The sequence below is a fragment of the Pipra filicauda genome, unplaced genomic scaffold (genome assembly GCF_003945595.2).
Source record: "Pipra filicauda isolate LSUMZ 115617 unplaced genomic scaffold, ASM394559v2 scaffold84_size4826128_pilon, whole genome shotgun sequence".
In the NCBI taxonomy this organism is placed as follows: Eukaryota; Metazoa; Chordata; class Aves; order Passeriformes; family Pipridae; genus Pipra; species Pipra filicauda.
The window spans coordinates 4,087,937-4,107,405 of NW_024105031.1; the positions used below are offsets into that span (position 1 = coordinate 4,087,937).

The 19,469-nt window shown below is 38.8% G+C and overlaps 1 protein-coding gene across 7 annotated transcripts in view; it reads right to left on the reverse strand.

The window, feature by feature from the left end:
• Nucleotides 1–19,469, reverse strand: part of CREB5 (cAMP responsive element binding protein 5) — a 248,726-nt gene that overhangs the window by 195,450 nt on the left and 33,807 nt on the right. For 5 of the 7 annotated variants that reach the window (XM_039390640.1, XM_039390641.1, XM_039390643.1 and 2 more), the window contains 3 exons: nt 19,419–19,436; nt 10,628–10,699; nt 8,297–8,390 (listed from right to left, as the gene is read on the reverse strand). In XM_039390640.1, the coding sequence (XP_039246574.1) occupies nt 8,297–8,390; nt 10,628–10,699; nt 19,419–19,436 (184 nt within the window). The remainder of the gene's footprint in view (nt 1–8,296; nt 8,391–10,627; nt 10,700–19,418; nt 19,437–19,469) is intronic. The other 2 variants (XM_027723788.2, XM_027723796.2) reach the window with 1 other exon arrangement.

Sequence of the window (19,469 nt, forward strand, 5' to 3'; positions counted from 1 at the left end):
CAACACTATACATTGCAGACAGCCAGTGCTTGCCATCAGTGTCCGAAACCACGCAGCATCATTCAACCAGAAAGACAACAGGATAGCTTTTCACAGGGCACATAACACAAGTGCATATCCTTAACATGTGTAAATAATTACTAGGACTGTCTACAAACCTCCAAAAATAGCTGCATGCAAAACAAAGCACAGTGCATGCCATAATGCGCATTTGTGCCACAGTAGGCAGGTAACTGCTGTTCATGTGCACTAGTTAATGCCTTCAAGTGTTTGAAAACCACCTCAAAAATACACATACTTAGCAAAACACATGAAGGTAACCACAGTGAGAAGTTCTGCTTCTACCACAGTTTTTGAAGGAGGAGTGAAATTACACTTATAAAAGCTATGAAATCATAAACTTTGGCCACAAAGAAGTGTCCTTTTGTGTTTTATATCTACAAGTGTTGATAATACATACAAACCATGAAATTTGCAGTCAAACGATCCTTAATGCCTTCATCTACAGGAATTTTTTGCCCTCTCGGAACTAATATGAAGGACAGGATTCTCTTTAATGCCACTGGCAGGAGGGACCAAAGAAGGAACAAGGTTTTCAGACACCTTCTGCATAGTCATTGACAATTACCTTATGGTTTGTAATTCATTTCTTAAAGAATGAAAACTCTGTCATACTAAACCCTGTTCCCATATTAGGTCAATACTGACCTCAGAAAAGAGCTTCCCACTTCAGTGAGTTCTGGAAGAAAAAAAAAATGGTTTCTTGCACCTAGATAAGCTGGGTCAAGTTCTAATATTACCCCTGTATAGCAGCTACCTGACACAATGTACCTTACATGATGAGCACAGAAATACCTTAAACAACCCTTAAACAAAAGGCAGCACAAAAGAAAGGCATACAAAAGGAAATGCAGTTTTCACTGGGAAACTAAGGGGGAGGATCACCTTCCTCCATTATAAAGACACTCGAAACTAATTTACACCTATATGAGGTGTGGTCATCCAGATTTGACCCTCGCAGGTAATCCAAGGGTGAAGACGCTCATTTGCATTTCTGATGGAAGATCTTGATGTAACTCAAAAAGCAAGTACTTAATGGTAAAATTCTGCTTTATTTCTTTTGGCTTGAGTGTCCTACTTGTGAGCTTAAAGGAAACAAAACTCAAGTGTTTAGGAATGCACATATATTTATCTATTAGTTTTCACAGCTAACTACTGTAAGACTATTCAAAAATCTTGCAAGAACTCAGCATAAGGAAATGAGTGGACAAGGTGCTGACAGTGATGAGAGCTGAGGACACTCAGCATTTTATAGGTCCATATCCCAAATAAGCAGTGCCAAATAAATCTCTAGGGTAACCACACTGAACTCAGTAGATTTACACCAGGGTTGTCTTTGACCCTTGATTGGAGTGTGTATTGGAAATGAAGTGCACTAAAATGCAGGAGAAATAGATTTAATTTCCAAAAAGGATTAAATGTTACTTTAGTGAACAATCCAACTGCTTTGAAGAAAAACAAGCTTGGACACAAAAGGCATGTTGGTATCTGAATGTGAGGTAAATAAAAGAAATTTTTTTATTGTAAGAAGTGGTATGTCCATATCAAATAAGGAAGGTATCAATTTCATGGCCAAGATTAGAAACTACCATTTCATAAAGAAGTTGATGGCACCACTTTCGCTAGAATTAAAAATCCTGGGTTTTTTTAGAGTTACTTGAGCCCAGAATTTGGGGGGCAGGGCAGAAGAGAATATGCTAACATAGTCTTTGTCATTTTCCATCAAAGTATGCAACTACTCCAAAAATCAAGCATCAGTACAACAGGCTACACGAGGTCAAAGGCAACTTAATGGATAAAAAGGTGGTGAGGAGGTATGTGCAGCTGAAGTTCCCAACCTATTCAGCATCTATTCAATGAATGGTAGACTGACAAAAAATGTTATCTCAGTGAAGTAGATCCATTTTAACAGTAAAAACAAGCAACCCAGAGCAACAATGTGACTTCAAATGCACAAAGGCCTCAATGGCTTTTCTTTGCACGTGCTGAAAGTGTATCTGCTGCAACACAAAATTAACAAATTTTGCCTACCGTTGAACTTTCCAGTTAATTACTTTATTATCTCAAAGTATCAAAACTGATAGATTAATGACACTATTTACACCACCAACATATTGACACAGTGATCTTAATTTACTACCTTAGTCTCCCCATACGGTTACTGTAGTTCTATGATCCACAAATCAGACTGATAGGAATTCACATCAAGATTTTGTTAAAACAGACAGCCCCTCTCTCCTCCCAAATGGGGCGGAAGCACTACTAACCACCCGTCCTAAACTCCATCCACAGAGCTTCTGGAAGCCAGCTCAGTCAGACATAAAATAAGAGCTGCCTTTTTACCTTAAAATACTTCATCCTTCAACATTCACAGAAATCAGGAGTCCACAAAACCTATGTTTGTGTGGAGCAGAACTGATAAAGATCCAGACTTTAAAATGTTGAGACTTTACATAGTTAAACCGCACTAACATTGAACTCACTGGTTTCAGGACTTCAGGGCTACCAAATCCAGTGGGCTTGTGTTGCTCTGGAGCAACCAACTACTTTGCCTCTGCAAAACACCAGTTTTCCTTTAGGAGGTGGGCAAACTAGTAGAAGAAATTACTCTCAACACCACAGTAATTCTTTTACTTAAATTAGGCAAGCTTTTGTGTTTTAACTGGGAATGGTATCACAAAGAAGACCCTGGCATAAGCTACGTATTCAGGTCTCCCAGAATTAACAAAATATTTGTCATTCTCAGCACTTAAAAATGTATTAATAGTTCCAACATCTTGTGCCTGACCTCACTGTTCCCTGTTGATACAAATAAAGTTTTTGTTGCTGTCACCAGTGCGCACAACTATTGCAGTCTCACTGAGAATGGGGCTTTAATTTGTTGTACTTCAGCAACTGGGTAAGCCAGACCCATCTGGACCCAAACTCAGACAGAGCCAGCACCACTCAGCATTCCTGCTGAGGATGCGCATAATGTACGAAGCTGTCCTGCAGGCACACTAGTACCCATACAGCCCAGGAATTTAATGTCCCAAGATGTATTTTGAATTGGGATGCTTGGGATACAGGTTTATCTGGGTTAACCTGATAAACCTGATCAGCCATCTCAACCCAGTCCCTTTGGTAGACGTGTAAACATCTTTCCATCCTCAATTAGTTCCATTCTCCAGAACTAGTTTACTATGCTTTGAGGCATCTACCTGTAGCCAACTCTCACTTTGTAGGTGAACCTCTCATCTGATAATTACTTAGGAAGTTATTTCTATCTCACCTTTACCACCAGCTTGAACATAGAAATTGTCAAGCTTCAGACTAGGCAATAAATATTTTGTTCAGCCTATTACTCAGGTGAATAATCAGCCTCTCTGATGACAAAGTCATGACCAGGAAGGCTGCAAGAAACATTAAGTATAAATAAACCTCAAAAATGTAAATGGACAATATATAAGCCCCAGAGCAAGTCCAAAAGGTCTCATCTGTGCAGATCCCAAGTTAATCTACTGTATCTTACAGGAGAGGATTTCAGAAGCACTCAGCAATCAGAATCTGATCAGAACCTGACATACCGTGTGTATTTTGGTTGTTGACCATTTTGAAAATCTGCCCTCAATGTCTGAAGTGATACCTGATTTTCCAGACTCATTAAAAATTTTATGCTATATGGTAATGAGGAATTTGAAGTCTTCAGTAAATTCAAAAGGTTCCATATTGCACTCATAATGTTTGGCAATGCATGGGGGTTTCTTTGTTGTTGTTTCTTCGAGGGTGTGGGAGTTGAAATAATAACCTCAGAAAGGACACTCAGTCTCAATATATTGTTTTCAAAACAACAGCTCAGGAAACACAACATTAGCTTGCTCTATAGAAAGTTTACTTGACTCACCAAGAATGTGTTTTATAAAACTACCTTGAATTCTTGAGTGTCATCCCTCAAAACATAGAAGAAAACTTTAAAGCATGATACCAGTTTTAAAAACCCTGGAGAACCAAAGAACAGTTATGTGAAACAAGATTTCTTTAAAAAAAAAAAAAAAATTCTGTTTCAGTAAAAGATACCTAACAGCACAGCTCCCAAGTGTGTAACTTGATTCTTCATCTTTCTTTCAAAAAAAAAAAAAAATGTTTAGTCTGATGTGCAGTAATAACAGCCATTCGGCTTGTTCAGCTGTGGGGTCTGTTTAAGTTATACACTTGCCAGTGTTGTACTTTCATACAACAATAACAAAGTCAGAGTAATAGGGTTAACATGGAAAATCGAAGTGCTGCCCTTCAAGCAGCCACAAGGACAGGGGAATGTTCTGAGAAATTAAAAAAAGTTTCTTCATTGATTAAGCAGGTTCCTACCCAAGTATACTGAGAAGCTCAAGATCATAATGCCTCAAACAGGTGATCAAAACCAGAGAGGAAGAAGAGGTGCACCTAGGCATAAATGGTGAAACTGCCTCCACTCAGATCAAGGCTACGAAGAATTTTACTGCTTAATAATGTATTGTTTAAAGCACTGGTTGGACTTTCCAAGGGGGTGCACATACTGGGTACAATAAATTTTTACAGTCTTTTGGTCACTCCGAACCTGACCAGTAGAATGTTAGAAGACTTATCATTTCATTATTTGGTAAAGCAAGAGACACAGAAGCAAACAAGAAAGCAAACAAGAAAGCAAACAACTGTATTGGTCCTTATACCCAATAATTTTGCACTCCACAAAATTCATGCCTAGATAACCCTGTCTGTGTAAACTACAAGGAGAAAAAAAATAAGCCTACCAAGGAGGACAGAAGCTACCTCACTGACACAGACATTACCTGGGAAAAGGAATACATTTGTACTACCTTTAGCACATGCACTTTTTTTCACCTAGAGAAGACTACTTCTGTCTCCAAAGTAGGCTTCAACACCAAAACTCTAGAGGATTGGACTTCAGTAAATAGAATGAAGAAGAAAAAGGGTTTCTATGCAGACAATCCCCAGCTCCCAAAGTTCAGTTCCACAAGGTTTTTAGTACTTACCTGGAGGGAACAATCTATTCCACAGACATTAATATTTAGGTGTTTAAACGCAAAAGCTTTGACATACAAGAAACCACAGAGTTTCAAGGCAATGCAATCAATGTTCAGTTAGCACAAAAATGAAGAGATGGCATCTATTTCAGTCAATCTAACTACAAAGTTGCCTGCAATGATGACTAGCATGAAAAACTTACACGAGACATTCCATGTTATCTCAAACAGCCTTTTTTGGCTGGAAAGATGGAAATGGAAAATATCAACGATTCTCTATCCATACTTACAACAAGACTTTCTAACAAAAAAAAATAAAATGCATACACAAAAAGGAACAAATAACATTCATTTTAAAAGTTTCTTTAAAAATAATTGTAATGTCAAGTTAACCAACAAAGATCACTTGCATTTTAATGAAATGCCTCTAGCAGACATCCCTTCCATTTACACAGCCACAGAACAGAACAGCTGTATAGTGTAAGCACGTATCTGGAGTTTCTGAACTGGCTCAAGAGTCACTAGATTTAATATAGCTTGTTCTTCTTAAGCCAGCATGAAGAAAAATAGTAGAAAATATAGTGGAGCTAGTTGATAACAAGGAAGCTCTTGGACAGACATACCTGATAGAACCAATACTTTTGATCAGGTCATGAAACACTGTTTATTAAACACTGACCCCACCAACATAACAACATATAAACTTTACATGTAACATAATTTTACCCCTCCCTTGGAAATTCATACTTCAGACCTCAACACAAATTTCGCACAAAAAACAAGTTCCTTCTTCCCAAGCCATATTTTCTCAGTTTCTAAAATGTCATGTTGGTACAAGACCAACAGCTCCTCAATTTAAGTCTCTACTTCCAGTAACACTTTATAGAAAACATGTTCAGTGTGCATTAAATATCACTGATATTATACCGATCCCAGACTGGGGATTAAGCTATCTCTTGAAACAAGGTAGATAATTCTAATGTCTAACTGAAAGCATACAGGCCATTATTTCTCATGATTAGTTGCTAATAATGAATAAATTAAATACAACAAATTAAAAGATAGTATACAATATACTGGAAAAAAAACCAAAAAAGTCTGACTTCCAGGCAGCTTGGGAAAAAGAGGGGGAAAGAAAAACCAACTAACATAACACTGCACCTGGCTTATTAAAGGGCAATTGGTGCTGCAGTTCTTTGAAGCTACTGACGACATAAAAAATTTTAAAAAAAGTCAAATAAGCAAAAATGCAAAAAACAAGGAAGACATGAAGACAAATGTTTAAGAGAAAAGTCTGTTTCTTCTTCCCATATATCATTAATTTTTCATTATGAAATCTAAGAATAAAACATCTTAAACTTTAAGGTATTTAGATTTCCCCAGGGTTTCGGTGGGTAATGAAACAACTATTTTTCAATGTCTCCCTGAAGAGAGTAGATGATCTATGATGCTTCCAGAGTAAGGATTGCAAAATGCCAAACAAATCCAGCAAACAAATACAAAAAGAGAATTCAATACACAGCAGCACAAAGTTGTCAGGCCATTACAGTCAGGCACATTTGCCACAGTCTTTGAGAACATGTATACTCTTTCACTACCACAGAGCACTGTCATACACGAAGCTCAAAGAATACATCCCTTAGAGGCAATCTTGAAGTCTTTCTGGCCAGAAAATTCTGCATTAGTATATACTGTTGGCTAACTGCAGGTTTAGAGGGCCCAGTACTGGTGGTAGTGCTGGAAGACAGTCATTTTGCCTGGGAAAACAAGCCATTGGAAGGAGCAGGACAGTTAAATCATAGAAGTTACCAAACCCAAATGGAGCTACTCTACTCAGGGGACTCCTCATGACAGAATAGACTTCTTAGAAACTGCACTCGAACAAAAGTCTTGCCTAACAGAAAGTTTTATCAAAAACCAGCACTTGCACAGGGTGAATGTGCCCACAGCACAGATGTCTTTGAATAGTTTCACTGCCAAAGGACACAGTGAAATGGAAAAGCAGTATTTTCTCACTTGTGCTTGCAAACATAGGATTCCGCAGGCATAGTTGGCATGCAGGCACTTTACAAGTCCTACTCTTCAACATGCTGTGTACTGTTTCTTTCTAAACTTAGTCCACTATGGTATTTTCAAATGTAAAAGCAAAATAAACTCTATTTGGGATAAAGTCTGTCTCATTATCACTGGTGCCTAGAGTCCCAACAAAAAAAAAAAAATCCTAAATCAAATATTTGCAAACCATTGTTACCTAACTATGATTATCATAAAAGAGTTACTCTGCTGGAGACCCTTTAATCATTACATATTTGCACCTAAAATGGTACAATTTATCTTGAAGAACCCCATTGCAAAATATAAATATCAAATGCTGGTGAACATCCACACACACATTTGCATCATAGAGGTTTTTTTCTGCAAGTACTTTGAAACCTGAAAAATCTCAGTGATATTATTCTAAATAATCCATTACTATTGCCCATAGAATAAACAATAGGAAAGGGAACAGGAGAGGAGAGAAGAGGTAAAACGAAGGCTAGCTTGACATTACCCAGCACTCAGTGAAGGCCAGCAAGTCATCGATGTGTAGTTACACAGACAAGAGTGTGAAAAGACGGTGTAAGAAAAATACTACATAAGAAACTAAAGGGTGTAATTGCACCTAATACCAAAAAAACCCTGTGTATGATGGGGGTAGTGCAGAGAGAGATGCACTTCAGGGGAAAAGGTACTGGATATTACCCAGTGGTTTGCCTTTCTGGTTATGGTTGTTTACAGTGGACAGTTTTTGAGTCACCATAAAGGTGGCTTGTACAGTGTGGCCTGTTCCAGTTGCTGAAGTGAACCTGTCCAGCTTATATGGCCAGTCTTACAGGAACAGCAAAATTCACTTCATTAACACACTGACTGCTGGGCTCCCAGATGACACGCACTTAAGTGCCTATATTTCACTGGCATGTTGACACGAGAATCAATGATAGAGCTGCCAGCATGGCTGAGGTTCAACAATTTCTTTCCCTCTCATGCCAAATGTGTATGAAGGCATAAGAATGGTAAATGTCCTTTTGTTCAAAGATATGCATTCTAGCTTATTCCATCTCTACTTATTATTTAACTGGAGCTGGGGCTTTTTAAAACCAATCTTGGAGGCAATTTGCCAGTAGCTTTCTGGTAGGAGTCATGCTTTCAACATCATCTGAATAGTTATCTTGACTCTTGAATTCATGTCTTCTTACCTGATAACATATTATCTGTTTTTATTGAAGGAAACTTCAAAGTCATTTCATGTTTGTGCCTGTGAATCATCAGATGATCCTCTGTTGGAAAACGCTGTCAGGCAAACACAGAGAGAGAGAGAGAGAAAGAGAGAGAGAAAAAAAGAGAAAAAAAAAAAAAAGAAGAATTTAATTCTCTAATAAACTTTTGGCATTGGACAGAATTTCAAAAATGAGAGAGAAAGAAATTTATCCAGCTAGAAATGTGTCCACATGGCACAGGAAACAGAATATTTGAAAATGCAAGTGAGTATGAGTAACAAATAATGGTATTTGATTTAGAAACATATTTGCTGCCGTGCTCTCTGGAAAGGAAAACCATAAGGTGTCATGCATTTGCTTGAAAAAACTGCAGATCAAGTTTTGGATTCTAAGGGTCTCCAGCTACCACAGTCTCACAAGTCACCACGTGTCTGAGGATCTGTGATAGCTGCTGCTGTGTGTGCTCTTAGCCCACGGCAAATGCTAAGTAATAAGGCAAATCTTAAATCACTACTGGATTTTTCTGCTTTTGTGTCTTTCTGCAACCTATATCTGATGAACAGTAATAAAAATAATCAAATAAGCCAGCTTTTCCCTACCCAAAAGTATTCAGGCAGAATGTGGTTTTAATTTTGGAAATGTCTGATACTTTAACTTGATTCAAAGTGGCAAAGCAATGGTGCTAAGTTTTATAGCAACTCATTATGACCCTTTATGACACTAAATTAAATTCTTTTCCTTAGTCAAGGAGAGAAGGTGGAGGGATGTTCTTTGTAAGAAGCTAATCAGTGTGCTAAGTTTGTTTTTAGTCCAATAACAGACATCTACAACAAATAGCTTTTTTTTAACAAGATGAAAAAGAGATAAGCTTGAATAAATGCTCAAGCACTTGTACACTTGGGCTCAAAGAGCAGACTAGTTCTGTGAAGTTTCCTTCATCAGAATGATCATACACAGATCTTTGCTACTGTAATAGTTTTAACAGGATTATTTCGGGACCAGCAAAGGCCAAAAGTTGTATCACTGAGGCTTGAGGGGGGGGGGAAATTTAAAGCAGGTTTTTAAATCAACAAGTACATAGGAGATCATAACAACAACAACAACAAAAATAAAGAAAAAGCAACTGAGTTAAAGGGACCTAAAGTTTTCAACACAATATACTCTTGGCTAAGTGACCGTGCTTGTGACTATAGTTTAGACAGTTGCCTTACGTTACACCTTCTGAGAATCTCTCTAAGCCCATAGACAAAGCAACATAAATAATGGCAATGAATTCTCTGGAGGAACAAAAAAGAAGAAGAAAGAAATCCCAGCAAGAGTGTAGTGGCTGACCCACCTTAAAGCACTGCATGTGACTTCTGCTTGCAGATTACCTGAAATCCCTTAAAATTCAGCCTCCCCACAGTGCCAAACAAAATCCCTTAAAATAGATGCATACAGGAGCCCTGTGGCACAAGCCCAAAAGATGCCCTTGCCTGAAGATTTTACTCACAAACTCTTGTCACTAAACCAAATTAGGGTCAAAAGTGCCACACATGGAACTTCCCTCATTGATGCGCTCGGGGGAACTTCCCTCACCACTGCAAAATCACCAAAAAAACACATAAACCCCAATTCAAATCTCAACAGGTGAAATCCTTGTCACTTCAGGTTTTTTAAGCTTATTAGACATCTAATGTTACAGGTCAGATTACACCCCCAGAGACACAGGGTAGACCACCAGTCAACAGGACAGGAATCCCAAATGTACATCCTGGGGCAAAATTTATCTACTGGCTGCGTTTTCTGTAGAAAATATTTAGTAGGAAGATGTCTTAAAGATCCAAAATAAATAAATAAATAAGCAGCAGCTAATAAGATATCAGTGTATTTAAGTATTTAAAACAGAAAAAATCAGGAGGGTTACTACATCCAATAACAAGAATAATATATTCCATCATACCTCTAAGCAGAAGACAGACAAATGTGCCCTGCCTAGTGTGTTCTCTCTTGCTAGTCATTAAAGGAATTTGCAATACCTGGCTTGAAACATTAGGCTTGGGGATGAAAGAAGGCACAGAAGCAGATTTAGAAGCACTTGTACTGACTCAGTTTTGACTGGCTGTTGTATTTGCTTGAAATATTTTGTAATAATGTCTTGTGGGAAAGGAAGGAATTGAGGGGGAGAAGGACTTAAAAAAAAAAACAAACCACCAAACAAAACCCTGACACACATATTATTATTAGACATATGTTAAAATATCAGGAGGCATTATACAAGCCAGAGCTAGTGCTGAGGACTCAATTAATATCACCGCTGACTCCACTCACCTGTGAGCAGCCTGGGGCACTGCAGACAAAAGGCCTCTCCTGCTCCAAGTTCATCTTTGATTCCTCATAAATCTACATGTTAAAAGGGGGAGGGGGAAAGAAAGGGAACCTATGAATATATAAGTTCTAAACTTCACACAGGCATGCAACATACAGTCATCATGGTTTACGTTTTTATTTCAAACTCCACAAACAGACCAGAACAAAGTTTTCATCCTCAGAGTACTAATTTTGCTAATATTCAGCAGTCTCCCTGTAGTCTAAGTTCTTATTAACCTTCCTGAGCACATATTTACTTTGAGGAAAGAAAAAAAATGTTCAGCTTTCACAGCAGAAATCTGCCTCAGAAAATAGCATATGTTCAGTGTTGTTATTAGATAAGACCGTGTCTGCTCAGAAATATCTTGAATTAAAGGTTTTTACCTTTCCTCCTTCAGTTCCTGCTGAACTACATTAAAACCAGACGTCTACATTACTTCTGAGAAAAAAACCCACTTATTGAAGTTCTGAATCCATACTGTATGATATTAATAACTTAAATACATTACATACATCTCTCTATACACACAAGGTAATTGTGCATCCCCATCCTTTAAAAGGTCAGCTAGATCCTCAGGAGCTTGAGAAGTGAAGTTTTGTCTAAAACTGAACTTCCACATAGCAGTTCCACTCCTGTAACCTTCAACTAAACCCTGGGAGAAAGTTCCTGAGTCTTGAATAAAACCAAAGGATGAAACATTCACCCTCAGAACACACAGCTGAATTTGGGTCAATATTAGAGCAGTGTCCCTGACCAGAAAAAAAACACTAATAATTTTTTTTAGTAACATTCTAGGATGTAAAATAAATAAGTCATTCGTTTTGGAAATGTTTTGAGCCCTTTGGTGCAACTGTTATTACCAGCTAGAATGTAGTGGCTGACACACCTTAAAGCACTACATGTGACTTCTGCTTTCAGATTACCTGAAATCCCTTAAAATTCAACCTCCCCACAGCCCCACTTAGAAAAATACCCAGGTGGTGTTTGTATAATTTTTTCATGAACTAAAGAGAAATATCTTTATGGAGAAGCAGATTGTGATTTCAAAACTACAAAAATCTGCAGAAGGACAGCTGCTAAAGTTACACAACTCCACTGTAATTTTTAAAAACACAATTCATTGCTTCCTATTATCAGGACACACTTGACAGAAAGCTCTTTTTTCAGAAGAGTTGCTCCCATCCCTTGCAAACAATAAATACATCATTAACCTGAACATCAGCCAGACCTGTACTTGCAGCAATTATTTTCACTGCCCTAAGTTCTCAAAGAAAAAAACAAACAAACAAAAACCAAACAAAACTTTTGGATGATAACATTTTCTTTTTCATTAAAATTCATTCCGGTGGACAACATTAGCCTGACAGGATATTTTCCTACTTGTAACATAAATAAACCCCACTTTTTATCTGACTCCACAGACTCATAGAAGAAACATCCAGAAGTGAAGAATTTCTACTTTTATTTGCCCTTTAACTTTCACAAGGACACTACTCCCTAAAGGTGATAATAAACGTCAACTGATCTTCACGATGTGGGCATCTCCACCAACATCAGGCCTGAGCCAAGTGATTTATTGCACCACATACAATCAGATGTCAAGAAAGACCCTAACTCAGGACTAACCATGTATGCACAGAAGGCTAGAACTGAAATAACTAAAATTGTACCTAATTTACTCCTTTAAGATTATTCATATCCTGTTTTGATTTAACTTACAGCTATGTTAAACTGAAATAGGATACTCATAATCAGAAATGAAAGAGTATGTTCATATACTAAAATAACTAAAGGTGTCAAATTACTTCTAATTTCAGTTATTTCAGTTCCAGACTGTGCAGAGACAAGCACTTCAGAGATGAAGCCATAAAAATACTCTAAATTATGCTATCCTGTCTGAAAGAAACAAGCAGCAGACAAACTAGACAAACAACCCCCCTCCAAAACAAAACCAAAACCTCCAACTAAGTTTGATTTTTAAATATACCTTTATTTATGGGATGTAACCCCAGGATGTTGTCTTTCCTAAAGACCTTTTCACAGAAAGAAGAAAAAAATGAAAAGCTACGTGTGAATAATGAAAGGCTTTATCTAATATCTCAATTACTCCTGCAACTGAAGCACTGCCAAAGGTTTCTGTTACCCCTTTCTCCCCTCCTCAGGGGACAGTGACAACGGTATTTTCAATAGCAGAACAACAGATGAGACGCAGTTAAAGAAAACAAGATAGTAACAATTCTGGTCCCAAGCGTCCAAGTGGATTTCAAAACATTACCAGGAATTATTTGGAGTTTGTTTTCTTATTGAATATTGCAAGCCTAAGACTCCTCACCCTGAGCTTGAGCTTTAGTACCTGAATCTGTCAGTGTATGCTCTGATAAAAATTAAATGATTCTCAAGGTTATCTAGATAGATAAGCACAGGCTAAGCACCTAAATAATATACTAGATTAGAAGTAGAATTCTGAGCGTGAGCATCAACTCCAGGAAAACATGAACTTGGTGTTTATTCTCAGTACTAGGAAAAGGTATCAGATTCAACATCTAACTGTTTCCACAAATGTACAAGCAAATGCTTGTTCCCATGAGAATCATTCTTTGCAGACACTAAACTTAAAAAAAGTAATAATCCAGAATAGCTGTATCACCTGCACTACTGTCTAGCAAAACTTAACCCATATTACATGTTACCAGGTAGAACAGCGCCCTCAAGACAAATTGCCCCACGCAGAATTTGTGTTCACATGTGATGCTATCACCGCAGTTGAGACTGCGGTACTATTGACTGTCTTCCAACAGTAAATGAATGAAAGAAGCTGTCTGCTGCCTACAATTTTTGAAAGGTTGTCTGGTGCTTGGTTATTGTGTGGCAGCAATTCCAGCTTTATGCTCAAATGTTGACTAGAAACAAGCAGCTGAAAGTCTGGGCTGTGAGTGTGAACCTTCTGCATGCCTCAATCCTGCTGAGCCCTGCAAGAGCTACAGATGCACAAGCAACACAGGGTCTCACCCCGGGTTTGCAGCAGGGTGGGGGCTTTCAGCAACAGAGGTGTTCTGGTTGTGCACAGCACATCTTGCACGGCATCGTTTTCAGGATGCAGGCATGCATCTCCCGTCCTTCAGCCTGGGGTATAGACAGCTGCACACAGCCTCTGGCACACACTTCTCTTCACGTCTCACGTGTGTTGCTGGGCCACACGTTCCACATCTTCTTTTTCCACACTGTGTGCAGGTGAAGGAAGGAAATAACGCAACCAATGGCAACATTTCGACTTCACCTAATAAAAATAAATCACAGCAGCTTTTCCATCTAAATTAGGGTGCTTATTAACCTTTGGGATCTTAAAAATTCAAGTTACACTCATGGAACTCTTGTAGTACTACCTATAACTGCTGCAATTAATGCACATGAAGAATATCAGACAAATTCATAACTGTAAAGTTAAAAAATTGCTCAGGTCTGCATTTTTTCGGTCTGTTATCAATAGCTTAACTTATTGCAACTTTGTGACCTTTTTGAAGAAACAAAGGATTATAAATACAAGCAAACACTAATATTGATATGTCAGCATTAGTTCTGATATTATTAACAATAGGCATTATGCAGCAGAAAAGGGGGCTGAATTTTAATAGACATGTTAACAACATCTGTCAGCATTTATTGCCCTATTGTGACCATGTAAAGAGCCTTATTGGCAGAACGTGTAAGTGAGGAAATCTGCTATGCTGTTGTAGCCTGCCATTATCCTCAAATATCACTCTGCTCAGGAAAAGTGAAGGTATTCTGATTAGAAAAAGAAGTAAATAAAAACACAAAAGAAAGACTTCTCCAAGCCATGTCACACGGAAGAGAAACAAGTAAGTTCTGCAGAAAGCCAAGATTTTCTTCTATTCCTTGATTTTTCAATAAGATTCTTCTAAAGAGCTCTTACTATAATTAATAAAACTGAAGCCCACAGCAAGGAATGCAAGAACATAACAAAGAAATAAAAAGCAAACAAAAGAAACGAAACCACCCTCAGAACACAGCAACAAAGTACATCTCCTCTCAGCAGCATTCAGAGGAAAGTACCCCATGTCCTCAGGCTCCTCGAGGAGATTTTGTAGAGCCCCGGGATCATCCTTTCTGAACCAGAAAAACAGTTCTAACGTCTAATACCAAGAAAGCATGCTCCTTTCTGTCTCTCTCTCCTCCTTTTTAAACTCAGCAGTAATCTTACCGCCATACTGGTAAAAACATCAAGCAGGCTTGTTTCCTGTTTCAATGTTATTCTTGAAGTGGGCTGCAGTAAGAATCTGATTTTCATTGGGCTATTATTATTTGCAGCTGTGCGACCTTTTTAACCCTCTTTTAAAAGTGACATTTCAGCCTTCAACCTCAAGCTGTCTAAATGTTGCAGGGTTTTCAGGCCTCTGATTAACAGGGGAAAAGAACTGATGGGGAGGTGTATACTACAATGTGTCTAATACAGGTCAATGCACCCATCCTGCCATTCGCACAAGTGAGTAATTACACTCTTACAAGTAACCTGTTCATTGAAATTAATCACCTGGGCACATGCTTGCAAGACAGGTTTCTTCAGCCTGGTGTAACCAAGGTCACTGAGATTTCCAAATACAAGTACAAAATATACAGTTGCTGGTGTTAGCAGCAGTATGCAGAGACATGAGCAATAAATGAAGCATCACCTGTTTTTTAGGGTCATGGGCACAATGTTTAAAAAGTGAGAGGAGACGTGGTTAAACTCCACTTGTGAATAGTAAAGACCCCCATCAGTTTATGCAGCATTTTAAACTGCTAGTCGAGGCTATTCAGTACAGTGTTATTTATAGATAATTAGAGTATTATTAGAAATGCTATTACGACTTGTTGGTTTTGGAAGTGTAATACACACAGGGTTAATGCCTATGGTTGAGCAATACATACTTGCATGAGCAAAGTCAATTTTAAGTACCGTTGTGCTGAAACGGTGCGTGGTGTTTTTCGTCAGCATGGGCTTTTCAGTGGAAGCGCTTGTTTTCTGAACTTGCATCATGCTTTCCACATGCACACATACAGGGCTCATTATCACAACCCTGCCTGCTTCAGCTGCTACAATGACGGGTCTGTCAGCATTTCCATTAGAAACCCCCTGGTTTCAGGATTAAAGCATTTCCAAATGGTTCTGGATGCTGGAAAGCAATTTATGTCTGGAGTCCCTAAGAAGGACTTTAATACGATGCACATTTGAGCTGGGGCTTGAGCCCTCACTGGTACTCCAGTGAAGTTTTTGTGATTGCATTTATGACATTTATATGTGGAAAAACACTTAGCTTGGGCCTTTACTCAATTGTTTTAAAAGAAGAGAGCCCCATAAATTTTTAGGCAGAGCTGAGGGCTCTCAAAAAGTAGTTGATGTGTGAATTGCCTCAACAGCAAGCAGCCTTCCTTCAGTCTTTTCCCTGTGGCTGGCATCTGTGAAGTCGCTGGCCACTGGCATGCTTCAGGATGGTTTGAGAACAGTAAGAAAAGGATTCTTGCTTTGTGCTGCCAAACACCCCAGTTCCTTTTTAAATGGCCACTTGTTTTGCTTATTGCCTGCCTAAACAGAATCCAGTGCTGAGAAGGCTCCCCAGCAGTCCTAAGGTTTTGTCCCACATCTCTCTTACAAATATATCCATTTACCTTCAAATAAGCTGAGAGAGAAGAGTTTTTGATCCCCCAACTCAGTATTTGGCTGCTAAACCTCACTGTTTCTGTTATCAAAGAAAGCCAAATAGCTGCCTTCTGGCTTTCTTCTGCTTATGCAGAGCTGTTTTCTTCCAAAGAAAGAGCAGAGCTGCCTGGGCATAACTAAAAAAGTAAGGGGCAAAGACAGGAAATTTCAAAATGGAACAAGAATGAAGTTTGTAAAACTCCAGAATTAAGGAGTGGAGGAAGTAAGGAGAGGAAGAACCACAAAGGGACTGGGGGCAAGGAGCTGCCAGTGGAAATAGAAAAGAGAAAGACAGTAGAAGTAAGGACTGCAAACACTGAGGACCGGGCTGAGGAAGAGGAAGGGAGTAAAAGGATACCTCTGCAAAAGAAACTCAAAATAGAAAGTGGATGACCTACTGCCTTTCCACATAGCAGCAGTGTGAGAGCTCAACACCGTATATCACCCATGCAAGTATTTGGTAGAGGGCACGATTTGTCCTCTGCACTGCTTAGAGCTGTATTTCAAGTCTAGAAGTAATGCATGAGTCTAAATGGTTACATTTCTTGGACTCCCCATTTCACTATAGGAAACCCATCATGGATTTACTTGCTATAGTGCAAAAGGATTTGGTGTTTTACAGAAATGGCCATGGGGTTATTAAGCACAGGCCACAGAAGACAAAAATGAACATAGGAGAATAGAGGTGAAGAGTGAGAGTAAAACAAAAACACACACAGAAAATACAAAAAAACAACACCTAGCACTTTTGAAAACAGTTCATGTAAGTTATCTCAGCACAGAAATATTCTATAGAACTCAGATCTTTATAGGGCAAGATGGCTATTACTTCGACTCTGGAAAAACACTTTGAGAATAATATGGTTATTTTGCACTCTGTGATTGGCCAAACAGGGCCAGCATAACCTGGATGCGGCCCAGGTTTGTAGCTCTGGAACTGTCCCCCACTGATGGCATTTGCAGAATAGCTCTAATACCCGCTCTCCCTAGTTACAAGTCTAAAATGACATGAGAGATCAGACTGCAACCTCACTGACAGCACTGAGGTTTGCTTAACAGAACATGCAGCAGCAGCAGCACAAGCTGTGGCAATGTAAGGGAAAGGAAAGGCATTATTCAAAAACAACATTTTACACACCAGCAGACAGAAACCATTCCTGTAGCACCTCTCCATTTTCCCTATTCGCAGTTTTTCTGATTTCCAGTGCTGGAAATTCAACAGCTAATCCAGACCTACTGAAGTAAACCCAGTATCTGGGTCTATGGACCTACCATGACAAATGTTAGGAAGAATGTCACATGTCTATGGGTAGTCAAAAAGCATCTAATGCTGTGTTTATCTCAACATGAACAAATACTGTCGTTGTCCTTTATCATCAGATGTTCAATTTAAGTGCTCGTGTTAGGAGACTAAGTTAGACTTGAAGGTCTTGGAAGGGAGGGAAGGAAGGAAGAATGGAGAGAAATAGAGGAGGGAGAAGAGGAGGAAAAAGGGGGAGGAAGGGGAGAAAAGGGGAAGAAGGAAAGGAAGGAATGGGAAGAAGTGAGGGAAGGGAGGAAAGGGAAGGGAGGAAATGGGAAGAAAAGGAGGAAAGGGAAGAAAGAGAGGAAAGGGAGGAAAGACAGGAAAAGGAGGAAAGGAAAGAAAAGGAGGAAGGGAAGAAAAGGATGGACTATGTTAAAGCAAGATTCAAAGGATCAAATTCTTTAAATTGTCTGCTACAAAAGGACCCTCCATTATTTTAAAAGCTTCAACACTCAGACTTCCTTGATCAGATGCATGTACATGGTGATAATATCTGTCCTTATTTAGGTCACTGTCCATCTCACAAATTGTTCTGCTCAAAGGGAGGTGGGGGAACTGCAAAACAACTGCAGTGGCAGAAATCTTGCTTCAAGAGACAACCACTAACATCTACCATTTTAAAGGAAAAACATATTTGCTCTGTTCTTTATGAGCAAGTCTTGGCTTCTCCCTCTATAGGACAGAGTCCCTTGGGGCACAGCATGTGCACAAAGTTAAAACCACCATTAGCTGAAATCAATATTTACTACCAAATTCTTGAAAGATTTAAAGGAGAAGATACATGCAGAGAACACCATTCCAGTCTCTTACAGTCATTACTAACATGGACCTGATAGCACCCACTCTCCCTCACTACTAATTATTTTGGGTTACACACTTCACAACACTTCAGTGTGATATTTGATTACGTACAAAGTTGCTAATAATGTAAGAATGGTCTGCTTAAAATTGTATCTAATTATTTTCCAGGCAAACGGATAAAAAAGAACAGAAAATGCTTAGCCTGTCACAAAGTCTGCCCCAATATTCACTCATCTCAAAAAGGGTAACTGTATTAAGTGAGGTGAGTCGCCTGTATTCCACAAAACCCTTCACAATCACAGCCCCGTTTCCCAGAGCTGGAGCACTCACTGTGCTTCATGTCAGTGGTTCCTATGCCAAGAGCATTATTGTGGGTGTATGAAAGAAAAACAAAGAATCTTCAGATCAACTTTACAAGTTAAGATGGTTCATCATGCCTATTGCTGTGAAACAAAAAAAAACCTACTTCAAGGAAAAAATTCAAGCGTTATGCACTGGAGAAGACCTCCAGGAAGCCTGCAAAGGGCAGAAAAGGCAACTGCAACTGTGGCGAGAGATGAAGCCCATGAAGCAGAGGGTGTCAATGATGAACTCCCAGTAACATCTGGCAAATAAGCTAATCTTTTGGGACTTTCCAATGTTGGCAGATAAGTGTGTTGTCCGTCCCTTCAAAGGCTGACCTCATTTCTATCCTTGGGTTAATGGCATGCGAAGCTCTCTGCTACACTTACTTTTTCACTCTTCCCCCCACCCCCAACAGTTATTATTAAACAACAAACAACTTTGCCTATTGTTGTCGTTTGCATACAATTTAATTAAGAGTGTTCCCTCCAGGAATAATATTGACTGAAGGTTTTGAAGGATTGTTTTGGTTTTTAAGTGTACTGTAACTGCAGTATGCTAATTGCTTTGGTTTACGATACACAAATAGATAAAAGAATTCACCTACCTTGCATGCAAATAAACACTTGGATTTCCAAAGGGAAGGAAGAAAAAAAAA